Genomic DNA, 25,832 nt, shown 5'->3' with positions numbered 1-25,832 from the left:
AGTTAGACCCCAAAGCCTTGAAATGTATATTTGTTGGATATGGCACAGAGTATAAGGCATACAAGTTATATAATCCTGTGACTCATAAAGTTTTTGCAAGCAGAGATGTTATTTTTCATGAACAGGGTGAAGATGGAAAGGAAGATTCTAACAGCGATAGCCACATTCCATTGCTGATAGAAATGAACAGTGACGAAGATGAAGAGCAGGAGCAGGAGCAGAAATAGGAAGAAGTAGCAGCAGATAGTGTAATAAGTGATGATGCAGGCCCAGAAAGTGCTGAAACAGATAGAGTTGAGGTAAGTCCTCTACCTAGAAGATCAGGTAGGAAGACTAGACTACCTAAAAGATTGAAAGGCTATGCTTTAATGTCCAAAATTTTAAACATTGTAGAACCTTCAAACTATGAAGAAGCAAGCAAATCAGATGAATGGAGGGCTGCAATGCATGAGGAAATTGAATCAATATATAAAAACCATACTTGGGATTTAGTTGAGTTGCCTGAAGGAAAAACCCCCATAAGATGTCAGTGGATGTATAAACCTAAGATAAATGCAGATGGGAGTGTAGAAAAATTAAAAGCTAGACTGGTAGCAAAGGGTTACTCACAGTAAGAAGGAATAGATTTCGATGACACCTTTGCCCTTGTAGCCAAACTAAAGACAATTAGAATGCTAATTTCAATAGAAACAAAACATAAATGGAAGATACACCAGCCAGATGTTAAGTCTGCATTTCTGAATGGAGAATTAAAGGAAGAAATTTATTTAGTACAGCCTCCTGGTTTTGTGAAAAAGGGGCAGGAGCATTTAGTGTGTAAATTGCATAAGGCACTTTATGGTCTGAAACAAGCACCCAGGTCATGGTATGAGAAAATTGATTCATTTTTTATACAGCATGGTTTTCATAGGAGTCTCAATGATCCAAACCTATATACCAAGATAAATAAACAGAGGAAAATCATTTTGATTTCTTTGTATGTGGATGACATGATCATAACAGGAAATGAAAATAATTTGATCAAAGAAATCAAGCAGCAAATGTCACAGGTATTTGAAATGAAAGACCTTGGAGATATTCATTATTGCCTAGGTTTGGAGGTATGGAGAGATTCTGGTCAAACTTTTCTAACTCAAGGAAAGTATGCCAGAACCCTGCTAGAAAGATTCAGAATGGAACAGTGCAAAACAACAGCAACACCATTGCAGCAGAATCTCAAGTTAAGCAGTGATGATGGCACGAAACAGGTGGATGCCACTTTGTATAGACAGCTAGTGGGAAGTTTGATATATCTCACGACAACTAGACCTGATCTGGCATATTCTGTTAGTGTGCTGAGCCAGTTTATGTCCAAACCACTTGAAAGTCACTGGATTGCAGCAAAATGTGTGTTGACGTACCTTAGTGGTACTTGTAATTATGGTATTTTATACATTGACATTTCTGATGTTACTTTAGCAGGCTATTCAGATTCTTATTGGGCAAGTAACCTGGATGATTGAAGATCCATCACAGGTTACGCATTTAGTATTGGATCCGAGGTTATTTCGTGGAGTAGCAGAAAGCAAAGTACTGTAGCATTATCATCATGTGAAGCTGAGTGCCAGGCGTTGTGTGTAGCTACATGCGAAGCCATCTGGTTGAGGAGATTGCTTAGCGATGCAGGCGAAGGACGGAAAGAAGAAACCAGCATCAAAACTGACAACCAGAGCACAATAAAGCTTGCATACAATCTAGTTTTCCATAAAAATACTAAACAAATTGACACTCAGTTTCATTTTGTTCCAGTGTGGAGTATTGTAACACTTGTGATAATTTAGCTGATATTTTTACTAAGCCTCTAGGGCGAGTAAAGTTTGAGTTATTTAAAGGGATGTTAGGTGTGCAGAATAACCCTTTCTCCATTAGGGGGGGAGTTAAAAATAATGGAGAAATGGTTATATCGTTGTAACGCATCTCCTTAGTTTAGGATTTGTTCCTAGAGTTTAGGAGGTTGTTCACAACTACCTAATTTTCAGTGATGTATTTAATATTGTAATATTCATTTGATGTAACGTAGAGTGAACGAGAGTGAGAGTCTACTCTTTGTTTGAGTGCAGTCTCTAGGTGCTGTACACACCTGTGAGCTGCAACTCCTTCATTTAATTCAAAGTTTGATTTTTATCTCAAGTTGCTCTAGCACTCTACAGATTGTATCCCAACCCACAACCCAGACACTCTACAGATTGTATCCCAACCCACAACCTCTGGGGAACTCAAGAACGAATAAAAAATCCAAACAAGGAACCCACTACATAATGTCTATCTAGGAAATGGAAAGGCATGGATGAAGCCAATGCCAATTTAAGAAAATATCCATGCCAATGACAACAAATAACCAAAGAACCAAATGCATGTATCATGCATCCAAATCTCAACAAATAAATCACACTTGCATTCTCTTACATGCAATGTACTCCTACTGTAGTCACTGGTCCGACCTTCTTTTCCTGCTTCCCACGAATTATTGTGCTTGTGTTCTGGCTTCTCCCCAAGTCCAAGTGAATGCTAGGATGCTCCAAGAATTCTCTAAGTGCACAAGAGTGTATGAGAGCGTAAGAGTGTCGAAGGAGAACCGAAACTCAACTAACAAAAGTTGTGAACTGTTTCTCTAATGCACTTTTATGGTTGATCTCTAGAGTCCTTTCCTTTTTCTCATTTTTCTTTAATTTTCCTTCATTTTCTCTCTAATTTCCTTAGCATGCATATTGGTCTCTTTTCATATTCATTTTCAACTATTTTCCTCTATTTCTCATAATCAAATGTCATTTATTGTCTCTTTTCCTTTGGCAATTGCCAAAGCCATTATTAAACCACAAGTTATGCCCACTATAATGCTTACCCACCATTCAACTTGGAATATGTGTCCTATGACCTTGGTCTTATTTTATTTACACAAAGAAATCAACTAAAGTCTATTACACCTATCCATCAAATAACATATTATTTTAATCCAATTCACAAGATAGTGAAAAATAGTTTTGATGGTAAAAAATAAATAAATTACAAAATAATTATCACATTTTCTTATTTTTTAATCCTTGATTCCACCCCATACCTTATAGGTCTGATTATGTCTAACCATAATTATCAATTATTCTACAAATAATTGATGAATTTCTAGGATGATGTGGCACTTATTACTATTTTTACCTATGGAATTAATGGATGGTCATTACATTTTTGACTCATACATTTCTTATGTGTGATGCATGTTGTGATATTTACTATTTAGAATCTAGAATATTTAAAAGATATTTATCTAAATTATAAATACTCTATTTAAAAAACATCTCTATTCCTCTCTCATATGATTTCACAACCTTAAAGGTTTCTCAATTGCTATAAACTTTAATTCTAGACAAACCATCATAATTTATGAATCAACATTCACCCCATTACCAGTGTTCCAAGTTCAAAAGAAACCATAGCATAAGATTACAATACACAAACATTCATTTAATTCAAAAAGTATCATAGCATAAATTAGGATAAAGAATACTTAAAAGTGATCTACTATGATAAAATACTATATATTCAAAGAAAACTTTGTAGTCATTAAAGACATTGTTATGCAAAAGTTAGCAAGACATGCCTTGTAAAACTGTGGAAGTCTGCAACATGTTTTCGAAAAGTAATCCAAGGTTGTATTGTATCATATATTTGCTTTGTGAGAGTTGCTAGTGGCTTAATTTATAATTTTATATTTGTTCATGTTATTAGTCCCTGCCTCCAGCATAGCAGGGACTATAGCGTTCGATACAGCGTTGACTGACAATTAAACACTTCTTTGACCAAACATTTCGCTTGCGTACAAATATTTAACCAAAGTTTTTGTTGGCAATTTGGCTGCACCAAAATTTTAAGCAAAGTTTTCAAATCGACCTCTTATTGGAAACTTCATGTTTCCCGAGGCAACTTTAGATGTACAAAGCATTTTTATCCAAAGTTCGGATTGCATTTCTTCTTTGTCTATTTTGTGATATCCAAAGTAACTTTCGCTTCCTGTATGCTGCCACTACCATTTTCTTGGATGCCACCTATTCTTGTTGCCCTGAATTCTATCACAACTCTTTGATGCCACATGTTCTCGGTGAGTTGAGGTAAATTGCGGTCGTTTCTATGGATTTAATCGGTGAGTTGAGGTAAACTACGGTCGTTTCTATTCTCTTCAGAGCCAGTAAATGTTTTCGTTGTCATCTGTGAATTATAAACAATAACTTACAACAAATTCGCATCAATAAGCTGCCGTAAGATGCGGTCAGTTCTATTCACTTCAGAGCATGGCAGAAAAGAGCAGAAAAGACATGCGTGAGAATTGCTGCTAAAAACACATGATTGACTGTGAAAATCGCTTCAAGTGAGGTAAGTTTAATGGTTAATGCTCATAGTCCAATATGTTACCATGTTCTTCATCTGATTTGCAAGCATACATCAACTATGTTGTTCAAACAACTAGTTTAGACATTCGCTGTGCAGATATTTCAGATAGCTTGGCCATGGATTTTGATAGGTCTTTGTACAATGAAGGATTTTTACAGTTTACTCTCAACACAATGATGTAGCCAGTGGACGAAGTAATCGAGAGGCTGAACACACAGGAGGACAATCAAATTTCCCGCATCATTGCAGATTCGTCTCTGCCATGGACGATACTCATTGCTAACAAATTCAACGTTCCTCTCATCTTGTTGTCGACTCAGTCCACTGCATTGTATATAATATATTATCACTCATATATGCTCATTTCCAAAGGCCATTTCCCCTCTAAAACCTACGGTAAGACTCAATCCAAAATACTTTCAGTAGACTGCTATTAAACCCCATTTCTTTGGTTTATATTTATTTTTTAAATATGGTTTACCCTGATAGTATGGTATAACAATATTTACCTGTTATTTCAAGGAATCAAGATAATTTCTACTTGTTATTTCAAGATAGATAATCTGTCATTTACTTGTTATTTTAAGAAATTAAGATAAATTATCACTTTATAGACAAACCATCCCAACCATCCCAACCAGACAACCTACATTCCATTAAATTTCGTTTCTATATTTTAGTTTCATTCTCTGTTCACATATAAATCATTTTTTTAATGTTGGTTTTCTATTAACAAACTTTCACTGTAATCTAAGCTTTCAACCAATTAGAAACCGAATTATCAACAACAACATAACAACAACATGAGACAACGAATATTATTTTTTTTTCAACAAAAAATGAAAACTATTTTATTTAAGTTTGAAAATCCCAACTCCTAGTTACCTCATTCCTATTCAATTTCTTTTATATTATAATTCCTCAAGAAAAGACGACCTGAAACGCTAAACACTAAACGCCAATATTACCTATAACACTAAAATCCAATATTACCTGAAACGCTAAGCTATTTTAGGACGAATCTAATGGTTTTGAACATTGCCCACATAGCTATCCATGAAAAATAAGTCGTATTTTGCCAATTAAAAATTACCTGAAACGCTAAATGCTAAAAGGCATGCAGCATGACGGATTTCCCCGCTACCGTCGACACTTTTCTATCAGAGCTGGAATTGGCAATTTTATCATCTGAAATAGCTCTTCACATCTAAAATGATAAAAAAGAATCCATCAAGAATGCATTTTCACGTCCTGCTAAATTCATCCATTTACAGAGAACAAATTTCGGAAATAACGCACAACATACCTACCTAATCAGCGAATGGACTCGTCGTTATTGCCAGTATTTTCGTCAATATAATGGTCGCACTCTCATACGCTTCTCGGTCTTCTCTTTAATGGATGGAAAGCAACATCTTCTGTTCTCGGAAGAATGTAATTAAGATTCGACGGATAATTCAAGATTCAACGAACATTAACAGAGTTTATTGATTAGCAAGGAGATGAAAATTGGGCATCCCGGTTCTCGATAAACCTTATCCCAAATAAAACATTAATGGAAAACTTCCACACGTAGTCTGATGAACGGGCCCCATTTGACCAACTTGGTTCGTGCAGTTGATAATGTGTCTGTGGTAAGAAACACGTGTCAAACTTTTTCATCAAACTTTTTGTGATCTGAGAGCGTGTCATGTAACTCGTTGTCCGCATGGGTATTGGCATGTTAGCCATATGGCAGTCTCACATCTGCTAAAAAAACATGAAAACACCTTCACCTGCTGCTAAAAACACAAAACAATACAAAAACAATTCCTTATGTTGTCTAGGTATCTTCAGCAAAATCACATAATCAATCTTTTGTCGACAATGTTATGGATCACAGAAGTCTAAATTCCTTAACAATTCCTTATGCTAAGATATTAACTCTCTGCCTGGATCAACTCATTCTCCTTAGCGCAGTGCACCAGAATACATTCAGCTCATTTTCTTGAGGACACCAGAATACCTTAGGCTGAGCGCACTAGAATACCTTCAACATTCAGCTCATTATCCGTAGCATAGGCTTCACATGCGATTATGATCATAAATGGAAACGAATAAGGTATGTGTTTTGGAGACACGCATAAGATTGATGTCTACCATATCTATATGCCTCTTTGCAATCTGGAGATGCATGAAGTGTTCCATATCTGCATGCCTCTTCACAATCTAAAGAAGTTTGAAGGGTGCCATATCCCTATGCCTCTTCGCAATATGGAGAATATTGAATTCTTCCATATCTGCATGCCTCTTGGCAATTTGGAGAAGCTTGAGGTTTGGCATATTTGTATGCTGCTTCAGAATCTAGAGAAGCTTGAAGTTTGTCATATTTGTATGCGTCTTCACAACCTGGAGAAAATTGAAGTCTACCATATTTGGAAGCCCATACGAAGGTACTGCATATGAGATTTGTGGAATAATATAATATAATTGAACATTTCGATGAGCAATGTTGTTATAAAATTATTTATTTCAAATTTAAAGAATATTCCTAAATCCTTGCGTATCAAATTTTGGAAAATGCTTTAAAATATGCAATTTAAAAAAATGCCATTCTCTGTTCCTTCTAAATTCTTTAAATTGATTTTTAGTCTTCACTAGAAAATACCCACAATTTAAAAAAAAATGCCATTCATTGTTCCTTCTAAATTCTTTAAATTCTTTTTTCGTCTTCACTAGAGAAACCCATCTAAACTCAGAATCTGATCATTTTGTGCACTTGTGCATATGATATAACATGGGTTTATATGATGGTAATTCTAAAGTTTGCATATCCTTTGCATTGATTTTGATAACATTTTGAAATCCAAATTCGGCTGCCAAGATTTCATTAATGTTAATAACATAGTGGTTGCCTCCGCTTGGTACTTTGTACCTGTAATTAGATGTTTTGGTTTTCAATTTACTTTGTACAATCGCTGCTAGCATATTGATATCGTAATGTTGTGGTTTCATTGGAACCTTTAACCATAATGAAGCTAATTTTGTTGCCTGATGGTAACATTTGCAAAATTATAGACAGCAGAGCCATGAACCAGCTCGTGGTAATTTCATTCTTATTTTGTCACACTTAATTGAGTTTATAGAGGGGTTTTTGTGTTTGCAGAACAAGTAAGTCATGCCTAGGATTTTAGTGTTTTATTATACTTACATGAGATAAGAAAGCATTGAGATTTATCCTTCAATACTTATTGTAGATCCATACATGGAATAAAAATCCATTGTGATTTGCGTAAGTTTGATGACTACCTGACTGGATTGGGCTTGCTAATGTTGTCTCCGCCATGGTTGTCATTGTCGTGGTTGCTTGCTCTATTTTTCATCTTGCAGGGAAAATATAGAACAATATTGTATCTATCTAGAAACTGTACACAAATTATAACCAGGACAATGCATCGGAATATCGGAATGGGGAAAGATGGTAAGCATCCAATTAATATCGCAACAACTTACAGTATTCGGATTTCCTCAACAGAAAACATAACAGATTGTGTGAAAGTAGCCCTAAGCCCAGACAACGAATTCAATAACACCTCCGCGCAGAAATACGGATAATTTCAATCGGTATCACAAATTTAAAGACTTTTAATGACAGATTTTGTAGGCATCCGCAACTTTTACATGTAAAGGATCATTTGAATGCTAAAATACATTGAATTGTCTAAAAAAACAGATGTGATTTATGTTTTAAAGTTGCCATACCTTCGATTTCATCAGCAAGCCCAACCGCAATTGCTCTTCAAATTCGAAGAAGCCCAAACCGCTGCACAGACCCAAACCAGTGAGGGTAAAAGGTAGTGCTGGCAATATTGAAGTTCCGTCAGGATTACCCCTCTGCACGTAGACTTGACCTTGTCTTCAAACCCTGGCAATGGCCGTCAGCATTAGTGATGAGGATTTTCAAGCTTGATTATATTCAAGACTATAAAATCCTTAAGCGGCGCTGACAGTGTAGAAGAGACTGCATATGAAATTATTTTTCCTTTTAAAGCGGATAGCATTCTAAGAATAATGGTAGCCCATAACTACATATTGTTTACCTTATCTTTCGTTTCTACATAGAATACAATTCATTTCATTAACAATAAGGTTGTAGATTAACGAATACAATTGGGCGTATGGGCAATTACACGAGTTTCTCAACCCCGGCAGGGACTACCGCTACGACAGTGGCTCTCTTGTTAATTATGCAATTGGATGATTAAAAATGGTAGATATGCAAAAGAGGTAGGAAAAATTACCATTTGCAAGGTCAAAACTATATTATGTGAAAAAAATTAAAGTGCATTACCAAGCTTCATCTTAGCTCCATTTTTATTTTTAATATATATATATATATATATATATATATATATATATTTTTTTCCTATGTCATTTTAAATGGAATCAAATAATAGAAGACATTTATTTGATAAACTGAGGTTTGGATTTCAAGTAAATTTGAAGGAAAATTATCTTACAATAAAATGCATGCTATAGGATTATTTTTACACCGAATTGAGTGGTGCATTAATTTTAACTGAAATTGAGTGGTTCAAATATTAAAAGGTGTAATTTGTGATTTTACAATTCTATATAACCTTCCATTTGCATTTTTAGATTAAAAAAAAAATGCCTATATTACACATAAAGGTTAGAAATTATCTTGTGAAACCAAATGGCATGGTAGGATACACTAAAATGCATATGCACATATATAAAATCGTTATAATTGATTGCATCAAATTGTAAATGATCTCCTAAGTCATTTAACCTAATCTCATATACATATTTTATTTTATTTTATTGTGTCCAAATAGGAAAGACATGCCAAGTAAAACCTTAGAAATGAATGAGGTTGTATTGCACCTTATATTTTGTATTTCAGTTCTGAAGGTTTCTTTTGGTGTGGCTTATCACATTACACCTATTCATGTTGTTAATTTGGTGATTGCAATTTTTAAAAGGGTTTTTTCTACTAAAACAGAAAAGTCTGCCTTTCAATTTGTGAGGTCAAAATTGTACTAAGTCATCAAATTAAAATTCATGCCCTAGTTTCATTGTAGCCCCAAAATGTTTTTTTTAAAATGTAATATTGACTAATATATCCAACGAAAAAATTATATGTTTATTTTAAAGAGAAGGCAAAGAATAAGGGAGGTTCCTTTCATGTGCCTAGATTTAACATTTCATGTAAATTTGAAGGTAAGAATGTCTTAGAGTATAATCCAGTCTTCATCCTCAATTTGGGAATTTAGACCCAAATTGAGTAATTCAAATTTTAAAATGTGTAAGTCATTATTTTACGCCTTTATATATTATTAAATTAGAATTTCCAAATAAAAACCTTTCTGTGGTGCACAAAGGCTAATATCAATATTTGTAATTTGAATTTTAAAAATAATGTGAATAGTGATTACATGCATGTGTCGACTATGTTTAGCTTGGGTGGTTTGAAGGTATTTTGTTATCCTCACCACTTGGTTTCATTTCTTGCAAATGACATCTTTGAGCTCATTACAATTATATTATTGTAATGGATTTAGACCTTGTTTTTGATCGATCTTATGCACCAAAAGTAATTTTGAAAGAGTAATATTTTTCTATTTACTCTAATATATATTGTAGTCAATGAAACCAATCATATGTGTAGGAGAATTACAAGGACTTCTAACTTGTAATATTATAGGACTTGGGCGTGGCTACTTTCGCCAATTCCTTCATTTTTTAAGCCCTTGAAATTATTTCATTTCATAATCCAATATTCATCTCTATAATATTTATGCTCTTTATTTATCTTAATCCCTATTTACATAATGAGGGAGACACAAACTCGACCATTTGAGCATACTTGTAAAAATGAATTACGACTGTAAATAAATATAATTTACCTTTGTCTTCATTAGTAAAGAATAATGTAAAGAAATATTCAATCATTTTAATTAATGTTTAATAGTGAAAAACCTAGAATATGGTTATTTCTCAAAATTGGGTTTCAACCAGTGTTAAGTTGCAACAACGTATTATACAAGATTCACTGCCTAATTTTGTTTCCATGTAGCTTGTGAAACATGGCTTCAGGTTTGTATAAGATATATCATTCTAGCATCAATCATATAAAGTGGATCAACTTCCATTTGCATACATATTCCTAGGAAATACATTCATATGCACAAATTAAGAACCATTTGGGGTATAGGCCATCATGGGGCTACAAAACATGTCAAGGGCGCACATTTTTCTTGTTTTGGTGAGAATTTCTAAGGTGCGTGTGTTTCTCCTTATTATGTAAACATCATATCTCATGAAATCAACATGCATTTTCAACATAAGTCATGCATATTCCTCAACACCATATTTTCATGCAAGTTCACAATGTCAACATCTAATTACTAATGTAAGGCATGCATTTTTCTTCATAAGGAATGCATTTTTCACCATGGGTGTGCATTATTTAAATTAAGGATTAGATGTTTCACAACTATATATACTCTTTAAATGTGAGCATTTCCCACAAGATGGAGTACATTTTAACACAAGTTCTTTAAATAATTCGACCTTTTTCTCTTAGAAGGAAACTTGGGCACACAACCTCTTACTCTCTATGTAAAGATCCTTATGCTACTTCAAGATAATATGATTATGTAATTTTCTTAGAGTTCCAAGGTAAAGCAAGTTGTACCTCATTAGATATGATCAAAGAAGGCCTATAAGGTATAATGTTGTAGATGAAGATGATATTGAAGAAGATGATGAGAAGGACCACATATATGTGTTGGAGGAATTCATTGAAGAAGTTGAGTTAGATGTATATGGAAATGCGCTGATGGTTGTAACAATGATGCAATTATAAAAAAAATACACTAGTGATGATATTGCTATGGCTAGTCCTTTTAATGTTGACTTTGAATTGGATTTTACATATTTATAGTTGAATGAAAATAATATCAATGATATTGGATTGTTGAAATATAAGGGGTATGTGATTGTATATTTGCTATCATTTATTCTCTTCAAAGAATTATATTCTATGGGTTAATTATATGTTTAGTATTATCCTATTTTGTAAATATAATTGGTTGGTGATCTAGATTTGATCACTATATAATATTCCATCCTTATAGATGCTTTATGAATGGAAAAATGACGGAATCGATTGACAAAAATAGTCATATCGATGATTACCTAATTTGGAAAATTGAGGTTTGAAACCTTCTAGAGCCACTTTGAGGTCTTAAATGATTTTGTTTTAGGTAAAACCTTATCACTTAGACATTGTACCCTATGACACTCTTCCACATGTAGAGATCCTCCTAATGGTTCAAAAAATATATTGATTAGAGTTTGGATGAAAAGATTACGGCTCCTAGAAGCTAATCATTAATGATTAAACACCATAATTTGAGAGTATCTCATGTCATCCCCTATTAAATATGGAAAATTCATTAGAACACATCAAAAATATGAAGAATAGTCCAAAAGGGTCAAATTTGTAACGTTATTTAAGAGTTAACGAAGTCAAACTTAGCCACTAGTTGTCTATCAAGATATATTATAATTAAGAGGAAAATGGTTTCACTTTTTTTTTATTGTATCTTGTTCAACAGTAGCGTAGAAAAACTTGGGATTAGGAGTGAGGGAGAATAACTAACAGGATTTTTGTTCTGTAGCGTATCATTAGCCACAAGTATTATATAACTTCATTAATGGTTTATTCTCCTTTCAACATGAATTAATTCCATTTTAAACAAAAGAGAGTAAGGCAACCTCACCTTCTAGTTGGGTTTTTTCTTATAAGGGCTTTTGATAGCACATATTGGTGTTCATTATAGTTGTTGAGGGATTATGTCATATTATTCTCTATTTTCCACATTTTATATATCACATGCATAAACAACAAAAATCAACAATAATAATAATATGTATTGAATATAGAATGAATTGACACTTCATAGTATATATTTGTTTTATTTTAACATATATGTTATGGCAAACTATCTGGTGTAATTTCTATTAAATTTTATAGATTAGTTTATTAGAAGTCACTAACCTTGATGTCTATAATAACCCACAAAGATACAACATCCTAACCCATAGTGTGCATGTGTTAATTTACTGATAGTGAGGGGTTATGATTTAGGGATTGAGGGGTTAGGAGTTTTACTGGTTAAGGGCATTAGGGGTTTAAGTGTTAAGAAGGTTATATAGAACTGTATAAAACATATTAGAAAAAAATATAAAGATAAAATAAATTACAAAAGAATAACATATAAAAAACAAGCTAAAATAAAAAAAGAAAATTCAAACATAGAATTTGATCTTCTGTCGAAACGCTAACCAAGTAAGCCCACTTGCATACCAATTAACCTATGCACTCATTGGACCTAACTACTAGTAATGGGAGGAGAATGAGGAGAACACCACTAAAATTTGTATTATATTTACCCCATCTATTAATACAAAGATTTTGTAGAGGTGGAGCCCCTTGACATTTGCATTGGATCAACCCCACTTACCAATAAGGAGAGTGTGAAGAGGAACATGCTTGTCATGCCCCTATTCTTTTTTCATAAATTGGAATATGTGCAACATCGACCAAACACTTAACTTTTTCATTTGTTAACATGTTTCCCAAACTACGCCTAACTTTAACTTCATTAACCATATTAAACATTTAATGTGCAGAATAACATTAAATAAACATTCACCAGCAGAAGACACTTAATCATATGCAAGTAAGATTTATATTATAAAATCTGTTTACATTCACCAGGAGGAAACCTTCAACCGGCATTATACAAATTTTCACCGTTCAGCTGTTGTGCATCTCAACCTTCGGCCGCTGCACCATTCAAATTCACCCGAATGCCCTTTGTTCGCACCTTGGATGCTGCCTACATTCTGCCCGCACCCTTCGTCGTGTGGCTTCCACCGTTTCAGCCTTCCGTCGTGTTAACCCTTCGTTTGGTGGCGCTCGCTCCATGAGTCGCCCCAACCACACCTCTACACGATTGCCCAACCGGTGAGCGCCCTTGCCCTTGGCCGCACTATCACTAACCACACACCGTTCCATACCTGGCATGCACACACACCTCATGTCGCCCTACCCACAATCGTTCCACCAAAACCTGCATTTATATTTGCCCGTTGTGTTGACTCATCCACCTCGCCGAGACTTCCCCACCATAGAGCTAGGTCTTGTTGGATGCTCACACTTCTTCGCTTGCTTTTCCATGCTCCATCTTCGCCAATATATACAAGTGTCAACTCGTTTGGGTGGGTGCTTTGGCCATGAGCCAAGTCGACCCAATGCTCATGTTTTCCACCGTCGGCTCAAGGTAGGGGTTTCCACACTTGCGACCGCCCACCCGCCTATAACATGTGGTTCACACTTAGCCATATTTGCATTTTTACTTTGCGTTTTCCCTTCGCCAGCTGGTCGCCTTCGTCGGGCTCATGCCTGCTCGCCGAGTCGCCTCCCAACTCACCGTCGCTCAATGAGTCCCTCGTTGCTTGCCTCTTGTTTCCTTCGTTTAAACGTGCTCAGTGGGCGTGCCCATGCCACCCGAATGCCATAATAACATGTGGGAATTACATTCTCCCCCACCTAAGGTCATTGTCGTCCTCGACAATCCGGCTATCCTCCATAGCTTTCTGTCATACTTCGCAATCTTTCGCTTCCATCTCCAAAGTGAGTCGTCCGTTTCCCAACTATCCTCCTCCAGTGCATCCTTCCATCTGACGATAAATTCCCATCTTATATGACTCCCAATTCCTGTTGTCCGAAGATTCAAAATCTTCTCCATCACAAGGTTTGGTCTATCGACAATCATGGCTAGTCCCCTCAGTGGTTCCACTCTATCGAGATGTTCTGCATCAAGTCGACATTTCTTCAAATGACTGATATGGAAAACAAGAGGTTTCATATGCATATGGCGCAGAAGCTCCAACTCATAGGCAGCCTCCCCCACTAGCTTCTTAACCCTGAATGGCCCCTCATACTTCCTCATCAAAGATCTCGCAGTCCCCTTAGGTGGTTCAAACTGATCTCTGGTAATCCTAAGGAACACCATATCTCCCACATTTAAGTGTGCATCTTGCCTATCCTTATCTACCCATTTCTTCATTATCCTTGAAGCTTCGTGCAGGCACACCTATGCTAACTCTAAGGTCTCATCCCAAGACTTCATGAACTTCTTTGCATGAGGACTCCTCAAAAAACCTCCCATCACTATGGTATGCAGTGTGACTGGTATCTGTTTATTCACCAACTCAAATGGACTATACCCTGTCGTGGAACTCTTCTATATGTTGTAGTTGAACTGAGCTACATCCAAGAGTTCAAGCCAATTCTTCTGATCATCTGTCACATAGTGTCTCATGTAGTCCTCCCGCAGTGTGTTGATCCTCTTGGTTTGTCCATCTATCTGTGGATGGTAACTCGAACTCACCAACAAATTTGTCCTGATTAGCTTGAAAAACGTGGTCCAAAATCTCCTTGTAAATCGTGGATCTTGGTCCTACACAATGCTCAACAACATTCCCCAATACTTCACTATATTCTTGAAGAACAACTCCACAATCCTCTCGACTCCACAAGGTATTTGTGTTAGAACAAAGACAACATACTTAGAAAAATGATCAACCAAAACCATGATCTCATAATACCCCTATACCTATGGTAACTGAGTGATGAAGTCCATCGAGACACTCATCCATGGTCTCTTAGGAATCAGTAAAGGCTGCAACAGACCTCCTTGCCTTTGACTATCTGATTTTTCCTGCTGACAAATGATGCACGTATGTACATACTCCTCCACATCCTCTCACATCTTCTCCCAAAAGAATCCTCTCTCTAATAATGCTAAAGAACGACGTTGCCCTAAGTGGCCAGCCCATGGAAAATCGTGGAATTCCTTGAAAAGGTACCTCCTAAACCCAGATGACTTTAGAAAATAGAGTCAGTTTCCAAAGAATAAGAATCCATCTAAGATAAAGAACTTCTGTGTCTTCCCCTCCTTTATCTGCTTCACTATATTCTGCGCCTGAGTATCAATCTCAATGCTTTCCTTGAGCTTATTCTGCATCTCTTCTGTCATCTGTACTTAACTCCTACTTCGTGTTGCCTGGTCTTCCTCCTCCTCTAATGCTGCTAGTTGTCCCTTCCTGCTAAGGGCATCTGCCACCACATTGAGTCTACCCGGCTTGTACTCAATAGTCATGTCGAACTCTACCAAGAAGTCTTGCCAACGAGTTTACTTCTCTGACAGCTTTGGTTGTGATGCAAAATAACTTGCTACAACATTGTCACTCTTGACAACAAAAGGTTTCCCAATCAAGTAATGCCTCCATACCTGCAAACAATGGATGATCACAGTCATCTCCTTCTTCTGGACTGGATACCTCCATTCTCTATCCTGCAACTTTCAAATTTCGTACACCACCGGATGCCCATCCTACATAAGAACCTCTCCTATGGCAAAATATGAAGCATCTGTGTGTACCTCAAATAGCCGCTCGAAGTTCAGAAACTTCAGTATTGGTGTTGAAACCATCCTCTTCTTCGAATCATCAAATGTCATCTGACATTTATCCGTCCAACTCCATCACTTGTCCTTCTTCAAAAGGTCTGTCAGTGATGATGTTACCTTGGAATACTCCTCTACAAAATTTCATTGGTATTTGGTCATGCCAAAAAACACCCTCATATCATGGACATTCTTTGGTTCAACCCAATGCTCGATCGCCTTCACCCTGTTTGGCTCCATCCATATGTACCCTTGACCCACAATGCGTCCAAGTAACGGAATCTTGGTCTAGGCAAACCCACATTTCCACTTCTTCAAGTACAACCGACTTTTCTTCAGCGCCTCAAACACCAATGCCAAGTGCTTCTTATAATCCTCCATGTTATCACTATACACCACAATGTCGTCCAAGTACACTACTATGAATGAATCCAAGTATGGACATATTACATCATTCATCAAAGTGCAAAATGTAGTAGGAGCATTGCACAACCTGAATGGCATAACAAGGATTTCAAAGCTTCCATACATTGTTACTATCGTAGTCTTCCTCTCATCTCCTTCTGCTATCCGCACCTAATAATACCCATGCCTCAAATCCAAGTTGTAAAACACTCGAGCTTTCACAAGCTTATTGAAGCAATCTGCAGCTAATCACAAAGGATACCTGCCCTTTATCGTCTGCTTGTTGAGAGCATGATAATCACAGCACATCCGTAGCTCATTCATATCTTTCTTCTGCTGGAACAATACTGGAGCTCCATAGGGGGAACTTGAAGGTCGAATGAAACCTACATTAGTTAACTCCTTTAACTGTCGTTTCAACTCCTCCAACTTAGGTCATAACAACTGATAAGGAGCTTTAGCCAGAGGTTGTTTCCCTGGCTCAAGCTCGATGATATGGTCCACTGCATGCCTTGGTGGAAGCTTCTTTGGTAGCTCTTCGGGCATCAAATCTACATACTTGGCTAGCACCTCAGAAATCTCAGCTAGAACAGGCGTCCCTACTCCATCATCACCATCAACTTCTCTGATTACACCCACATATGTCTCCATGTCTGACTCCCGCATAACCTTCTCCAAAATCAGTGCAGAAACATGCAGCACCTTGACTTCGTTCCTTCGCTTATGAGTAGGCAAAGTCCAAGTCTGTGATCCTCCAATCATCACAACCTCATTGCAGAAGGGGACAATAACTGCTCTATTTCTCTTCAAGAAATCCTGCCCCAATATCATGTCAAAATCCTTCATCTTCATCACCGTGAAGTCCAACCGACCTTGCCAGTCTTTAATCTGCACAAGCACTACGTGTACCAATCCTGCCACTCTAGCTCTTGAGTTCACTACCTTGACTTCTAGATTCGATGGGAAAATCTTCAGTCCAAATTCTCTTGCTAGCCGTGTCATCATGAAGTTATGCATTACCCCCGTGTCCACCAGTGCTTGAATGGTCTTGCCATGAACCATCACGTCTATGAAACCTAGGTTATAAATCCATGACTTCTCCATAACTTCAGACTGCATACATTCCTAGTCTCTGCAATTTTCTCTGATCCCACCTGTCATGCCCCCAATTCTTTTTTCATAAATTGACATACATGCGGCATCGTCCAAACACTTAACTTTTTCATTTGTTAACATGTTTCCTAAACTACGCCTAACTTTCACTTCATTAACCATATTAAATATTTAATGTGCGGAATAACATTAAGTAAACATTCACCAACAGAAGACACTTAATCATATGCAAGTAAGATTTATATTATAAAATCTGTTTACATTCACCGAGAGGAAACCTTCAACCGACGTTATACAAATTTTCAAATTTCAATTGTCATGTAGCTCAACCTCCGACTGCTACACCATTCAGCTTCACTCAAATGCCCTTTGTTCGCAACTTGGACGCTCCCTACGTTCTGCCCACACCCTTTGTTGTGCGACTTCCACCGTTTCAGCCTTTCGTCGTGTCGACCCTTCGTTCGATGGGTGCTCGCTCCACGAGTCGCCCCAACCGTACCTCTGCACAATTGCCCAATTAGTGGCCGCCCTTGCCCGTGGGCCGCCCTATCGCTAACCACACACCGTTCTGCACCCGGCAGGCACACACACCTCGTGTCGCCCTACCCGTGGTCGTTCCATTGAAACCTGCATTTAGCTTTTCTTGTCGTGCGGGCTCATCCACCTCACCAAGACTTCCCCACCACAGAGCTAAGTCTTGTTGGATGCTCGCACTTCTTCGCTTGCTTTTCCACGCTCCATCTCTACCAATATATATCAAGGTAGGGGTGCCCGCACCTAGGACCGCCCACCCGCCTATAACATGTGGTTCACACTTAGCCATATTTGCATTTTGACTTCACGTTTTCTCTTCGCCAGCTCATCACCTTTGTCGGGCGCGCACCGACTCACCGAGTCGCCTCCCGGCTCGCTATCGCCCAACGAGTCGCCTATCGCTCGCCTCTCATTTCCTTCATTTAAACGCGCTTGGTGGGCGCACCCATGCCGCCTGAACGCTGCAATAACTTGTGGGTGTTACAATACACGTCAAAGGAGAGAATTACCCCACCTACTTGTTCAAGGACCGGTCAATTGCACAATGTCTTTGCTATGTCTTCGATGAAATCCTTCGTTAAGTTGCTCAAATTTTACGATCCTCACTTACATGTTTTGAGATGGGAAAATGTGACAACATGCATATATAACAACACCAACATAAACTTAATCTGGGTAAAAGAGTACCATATTAATTATATGTTTGATTTTAGAACAAGATTCATAGGGTGTGGTAGACTTGTTACATGGAATAATATTTTCCGTTATGTGATATGTCACATGTCAAAAACATTGGTGAGGTGATAAGTAGCTTCTCAAGACATGAAATGGTGTGTTGAAGGAACCATTCTTTAATATAACAAGGTAAATCAAGATAAGGTTCCTCATGCAACATGGATTAGGCAACATCGATCATAGGAGTGCTCATAAAAAAAGTAACATATCACTATATCAGGTCGATATGTCTCTTATATGAAGGATGATTTGCTAGAAAGACCTTAAGAAGCTTTATATGGTTGTAACTTCTTACTCAAAGCTCATAATTGAGCAAGAGTATGATCCTTAAAATTTACGGACAAGTAGAATGCCTCAAAAAGCTTAAAAGTCCCCTAAAAGTTTTATTTTAAGAAGAAAAACATGAATACTCACCTCCTTAGTGTTGATTATGGATTTAGATATATTTTATAAATTGATTCATAAATTTTAACTCTTCTGTTTCGATTTTTTAAACAATAATGATCATTTTTTTAAACTCTTATTATTGTTCTGGTTTATTAAAAATCATTTTAGTTTATTAACTAAACGAAAAAATGACTTTTAAAAAAGTAATGTATCTATTTAAAAGTTTTATTGTTATATCAAAATATATTATATAAAAAAAAATTTCATAAATCTTCATAGGGTTAAGGAGTTGTGATGTAATTAAGGTGCATATTATTACGATATTACGGTAGATAAAATATTATTTTATCCCAAAGATTCACTCCTTTAAAATATTTATACTAAACAAATGCATTTGATCATATAAATTAATATTAAAATTTTGATTAAATTAATTTACTTTTTTTTTCTTTTATTTTTTTTAATTTAATGGCAATATCCCTTTATTTCATGACAAATTTTCTTTAAATGTTTGGCATAATAATTGAAAAATTATAAATCTGATTTATAAATAACTTTACCTACAATTGAACACGAATGATTTAGCATTTCTTGGAGAATTAAAATCATAGAGAACATGAATAGCCTTTAGAAACGAGGGCATAATAGAATCTCACTCAAAATGTGTAAGAGTCATTCAATTCGTAGTCTGGAAAAAATAATAATTTCCTCCCATCTCTTTACGGCATCGGGACGAGTCATGCTCATTTTAACTCGAGATTTTCGTTTTAAAAGAAGAGGATTTTTTTGAATCATTTTGAGTGATGCTTTTCGGTTTTTATATGGTGCCATATTTTTGTTTCTTTTAATGATAATAATTTTATTCGAAATTTGAAAATCATAATCAAACCATTAAAATTTAAATATATAGAACAAAAGATGCACGTTCAACATCATTAATATTATAATTTTAAAATAAAAGTAAAACATTTAAACCATTTGATTAGCATATTTAAAGATTATAATTGAAGTGAAGATTAAGTAAATTTGTATTAAATTTAATAAATAGTATTTAGTATTAAATATGTTATTATTATAAATCACTGTAGATTTATTTTAATTTTGGATCTACCATTTTTTTAAAGAGAAATATAATTTCTTTTTTAAAAAGGCTTGAGTCACAAAAGATTTAATCCTTCTCTATACTTAGCAAATCTAGAATTAAAATGAATCTTAGCTCGTTTAATTATTATTTCTAATTAATTATAAATATAATTATTACTTATATATTTATTTATAGTTATATATAATTTTACAAATCATAATGTTATATATACAAATTATCTCTATACATTTAAAAACTTTATTTATAAACATTTATTAATTTAAAAAATAATTATTTTATTAGTTTTTATATTAGATATTATTAAAAAAAAAAATTTAATACATATATATGTATATTTATTTATTTTTTGAAAAATGAAAGTGAAATATTATATATATGTTTACTCTTTGAAATATTTTTAATTTCAAATAAGTCATAAACTTAGAAAGTAGGTGAATTATGTATTAAATTTTTGTAAGAATATTTTAAAATTCAAATATAATTTACCTTTTAAGGAAAAAAATTCTATTTTAAATAATTATGTTTTTAAAAATGATATATTATGGTGATATATCCAGCGCACGGAATGGTCAGAGCCAAATTATTAAGCTTTATTAATTATTAAAGAGGTTTATATATTATTGTTTATTTTTTTTGTTTTTATAAAATTTAGTTTAAACATTAAAAGGAGAAATAATTTGTCTTTTTATAATGAAAGGATTAGTTAAATATAAAAACTATTCAAAACAAATATTAAGCTGCAATTAATTCTTATAATTTATACATGTTTGAGATGGTATAGCTCATTTAGTTTTGTTTTTATAGATTTTTTTAAATAAAAAAATTTATGACTTTTATTTATAGTTGAATATTAGGAATTCAATTTTTTTTTTTATTATTATTGAAATTTATTTATTTGTAAGATAATTGATTGAAGTTGTTTAGTAACTTTTATTTCTTTTAGTTACTATTTTTTTTTCCCTTGGTATTTAATTTTTTAATTTTTTTCTTTTTTCTATTATTTCTAGTTTTATGAATTATAAATTTTTCACAATATTCTAATTTAAGATGACTTATATTATATTAAAGATATACTTTAATAAATTTAATTATAGAAAGTTGTATATATTAATAAAAACAAAATACACATAAATATATATATTTTAATGTGAATAATATTAATTAATCATATTTCTTAAAATTTTTATAATCACATTTAACAATATAATAATTTGATTAATTATTAAAATTTATGTATATATAATTCATATCCATCCTCAAACATAAATATAAATAATAAAAACCAACCTTCATATATTCTTAATAAAACTAAATTTAAGATAAATGTGTGCCATAAATAATATTGTTTTGCATCTAACGCGAAGATGTAATGAACAAACACTGAAATTTCCAGGGGATGATGAGTATGAAGACTATGCACTGCTCTGAAGAGGCTAGGATACTGAATACGCAGCAGGAGAGTGTTGAATAGCATTGTTTTCAGCATCGAACAAGAGGATGTGGATGGTCATACATCACCAAAGAAACTTGCTAAATATGATAAGTATTAGGGTTATAGGGTTATACATTGTTATCTAGTATTCGTGTTTTCTTGATGCTACAGATTTATAAATGTTTGACGTTTAGTAAAACCATCCAAAACAATTCGATGGGAGACCATCTAACCGACATTGAATAGTCTTTCAGACGTCCTTTACGTTTGGACCGATCTCTCTTTCTCCTCCTTGCGTTTTCTTCTTACGGCGTGTTGCATCCCCATCCTGAATTATTTGTAGCATTATATAACATGCTCTGACTAATCCACAGGCATTCCCAAACAGAATACCGTGTCTATATATATAGATGTGGGCTGAGGCAATTTGTATGTGTGGTTATTCAGATGGCCATGTCGGATAATATATGCAACGATGGGATGCTCTGGGGAGAGGTCATGGACCTTCCAAGCCTCAAATTCTATCCCACCGAAGAGGAGTTGCTCACCTTCTGTATGAAGAAAAAGATCCACACTGGCCCCAATTGAACTTGGATAAAATTATGCCAACATTAGATTTGTATCAAGTTTGGGCCTTTAGTTTCTCATTTCTCATCTTGATCTCTTTATATGTATCTTTTATATCTTTATCCTTATCAGCAGGCCTACTGAATGAGGATACTTCTACACTTAGCTGTCTTTTCAAGATCTGGGTATGTGATGTGGATGGCCCTTGTGTTTCCTCAGATAAAGTTGTGCCTTTACTTCTGTCCAACTCAGTATCAATTATTTCTACTGAGCCTTTTGTGTCTTCTTGCTCTGAAACAAGATTTAGCCTAGGTCTTTTTCTCTGACTAGTCCCATATTGTACATTTGATGTGCCCATTCCTAAACTTGAGGGTTCCTACCTGGTCCTTTTGGGGTTCTTTTCCTCATTCTGAGGAGCTGCATGATAGGAAGGGTTCTCATGGCTAGCTCTTACCGTTCAAATACCTCCAGGAACAAGCTCTCATCAAGCTATCTGTCTAAGTCACATAAGGCATTCTCTACATCTACCTTTGTATTGTCTCTGTCTACAAGAGTGTTTTCCACCCACTCAGATTGATTTGCATATCTTTCTATCTCTGGTATGGGGTGGTGAATATAAGGTCCCAACTTGGCCTTCTTTCTCAATTTGGTCATAAATTCTTGAGGGTCATACCTCCACATGAAACTCTTTTGGAACTTCATTTGCTGCAAAATTTGGTCTGCTTCCTTCCCTGCCTCTCTAGAATTGCAGATGAAGGGGCCTAACTGGTTTTTTACTTTGAATTGTGATCTTTTCTTGGCCGAGACAAAATTTATCTCATTAGAGTTCATTATTTGTCTATAGTACTCTAAAGCAAACAACCTCATGGGGAGGTATTTGGGTAGTTTATATGGTGCAAACTGGCAACCATAAATTCTTATCTCTGTGTGGTTTTGGTAAAGGTACCAATCTCCCACTTTGCTTTGTTTAGACAACTAAAGGACCCTTTTGATCTCTAGACTTATCCTGGGTGGAGGGCTTCCTTTCAGCATAGTCATGACTGGATGAACAAAAGAATCTATGAAATCTGAATAGGTATATGGTGATTGAAACTTATGGAATAGTGAGGTCCAAAAAATGATAGACCTGGGCTGGCCTTTGGTATCCAGCTTCTGAACAGCAAAAGGAAATCTGTCTAGTTGATAATTTAGGAACATATGGTAGAGGATAGATGAGTATTTGAACACTCTTTCATTGTGCATCCTGGTGAACTGTTTATGCATTCTCTCAGCTATGAACTCAACATAATTGTACAGAACAACAAGAGGTTGTCCTGGGGTATAAATTGAGATAAAGGCCAGGACAAATTCATCAACAAATTCATTAGTGGAGCAGCCTAGGACACATGATATCATGGTGATGATTCGTTTGCCCCTTTCAAAAAACATGGCATAAACATATGGGGGAGGGAAATTTTAGGAATGTGATGCTATTCAACAATGAGATCTTGGAACAGTTGGGCCAGTCTAGAGGGACTTAACTTGGAATATTGGTCTAACAAACCTCCAATTCAGAGTGGAGTCAGTTTGGTCCTGGTTGGAGTTGCAACATTTCATTTATGGAATCATCTGTAATGATGAATTGAATTTTTTGGTCAGGGGACATCATAGCTCTCAAGCTGGGAATGTAACTAGCATGGCACTAGTGGACAATTTGAAGGAAAACATGTACCTGTGGGAACTGGTATTTGGGAAAATTTGACTCCCAAAGGCCAATATCATCAGCATGGTTGAGGTATCTCTCCCTACTTGAAGAATATATTTTAACCAGGAGATTCTGGGTAGATGTATCCTTAATTTGGAAATCCCTGTCAGTTGAGGGAAGATGGTTGAAGTCCAAATGGGGAGTTGTGACAGGTCTAACGTCCAAGGCAATAGGGGCAGTCATAATTTAGTTCTTGTGGATTTAAATTTGGCTTTACAGGTTTATTTAGAAGTTTTTCATGACAACTGGGATTTTTCAGAGGGTTTGGCCGTGGGTTTTTAAATTTAAAGTATTTATTCAATTAATTTTACTTAATTGAAACATTGTACAAGGCTGAGCATTTCTGAATTTGAAAGGGCGAGTGGTAATTTGTGGTGAAATACTTGGAATTAGGTGAATAATCTACAAATTTTGGAGTTCACGACAGTTGTAGAGGTCCGAATGAATATGGTACAAACTGAGAGGTTGACTGGGGTCTCTACAACTTTCAATAGGGATGAATTCTGAGTTTAAATGGTGAATTTGGCATTTGCAGGAATCACACTGGTTCGCAGAGAAAATGAGCGAAAAAGGGTGAAAAAGGGCTTCTTGGCCTTTTTATGGAGTAACGGTTATTTTTTGGTGGGTGATTTCGAATGAACAATAGGTGGTTTGGCGGGTTGAGCGGGGAGGTGGTTTCCTAGGCCATCGCACCGCTTATGAGGTGAAGGCGGTTTTCGGGAGGGGTCACCCGATATAGTCTAGAGCTTGACACGTAGCCTTTGGGGGGTCGGGAAAAACCACTTTATCGGGCAGGTAATGTTTGTCCATCAGGCGTGACCGATATGGCTGTGGACCATTGGATGAGCAGGAAGTTGATATAACGGCGGTTGGGCGACAAACTTGCATGGAGGAAATGAACAAGAGTTTAGGGAGGGCCCAGGGTCCTTAATGAGGATGGTTTGTGATTAACATGGGGTTAATCATGAGGTTAGGGTATCGGGTGGAACTTAATGACGGGATTTAACTTAGGTTTACTGAGATTTGGTAAATTAAGTGGGTTTTCTTGTGATATGGGGCAAATATATTAGTTTCTATTAAAACTAAGGGTTGGGGGTATTTACATAGAGATTTAGTTAATATACAGGAAAAAGGGTTTCATCGGGGAGTTATATAATAAAGTTAAAAATTAATATTAAAAGTGATGAGCGGAGTGACTATATCCTTAGCATAATGTAAAATATGCACATTTTATTTCATACATTTGGCACTTAGGATAAAGTACTTTTTGTGGGTTTTTGGAATGAAAAGTGCTTTAACATCGAATTGCTTTTACTTTTCCTAGGCAAAAGAGTTTTAACCTTAGGGAAAGGGATTTATTAGGGAAATGAGGGGGGGAATGGATTTTATAAAGGGGATTCTAGCATTTGTGTCCATAAGTCATTAAGTCGAGGGTCCGGTCCCACCAAAAGTTAGAGAAATGCTCTGAGCCTCTTTGACAGGTATTGGTCCAACCACTGTTCTTTTGATAGTCATGGGTTTCTATTCTCCTGCACCACAAACTCCTGAATCCGTCTGTCCAAACAGCCTTCCATTTATTTATTAGTTGGATTCCAGTGATATGACATCACACATCTCTCATGCAAACTCCAGTCCCGGCAACAGAACCATTTATTGGCTTGTGGGGCCTGACCCAAGTTCAGAGTTAGTTAACCAAACAAGTCCCTACACTACTAGCCCTTTCGGGATCAGCCCACAAAGCATGGACTAAAGTCTCACCCGAAACAATATGGGGGATGCTGGAACCAAGTTTCTGCACCCTTGAGATAGATGTGTTGTTTGTTTATTCCAAGTATACATGCC

At 35.7% G+C, this 25,832-nt stretch overlaps 1 protein-coding gene across 1 annotated transcript; it reads right to left on the bottom strand.

Annotated features, from left to right (window-relative positions):
• Positions 1-16,808: 16,808 nt before the first annotated feature.
• LOC149217852 (uncharacterized) lies at positions 16,809-17,477 on the bottom strand. Its single transcript, XM_089390383.1, has one exon. It carries the CDS (start codon positions 17,475-17,477, stop codon positions 16,809-16,811), a length of 669 nt encoding a protein of 222 aa, XP_089246509.1.
• Between the last annotated feature and the right edge of the window lie 8,355 nt (positions 17,478-25,832).

The sequence above is a fragment of the Pinus tabuliformis genome, chromosome 1_1 (genome assembly GCF_031772625.1).
Source record: "Pinus tabuliformis cultivar Carrire ecotype Pingquan chromosome 1_1, CPIR1, whole genome shotgun sequence".
Lineage (NCBI taxonomy): Eukaryota > Viridiplantae > Streptophyta > Pinopsida > Pinales > Pinaceae > Pinus > Pinus tabuliformis.
This window is presented reverse-complemented; position numbering and strand designations above follow the sequence as displayed.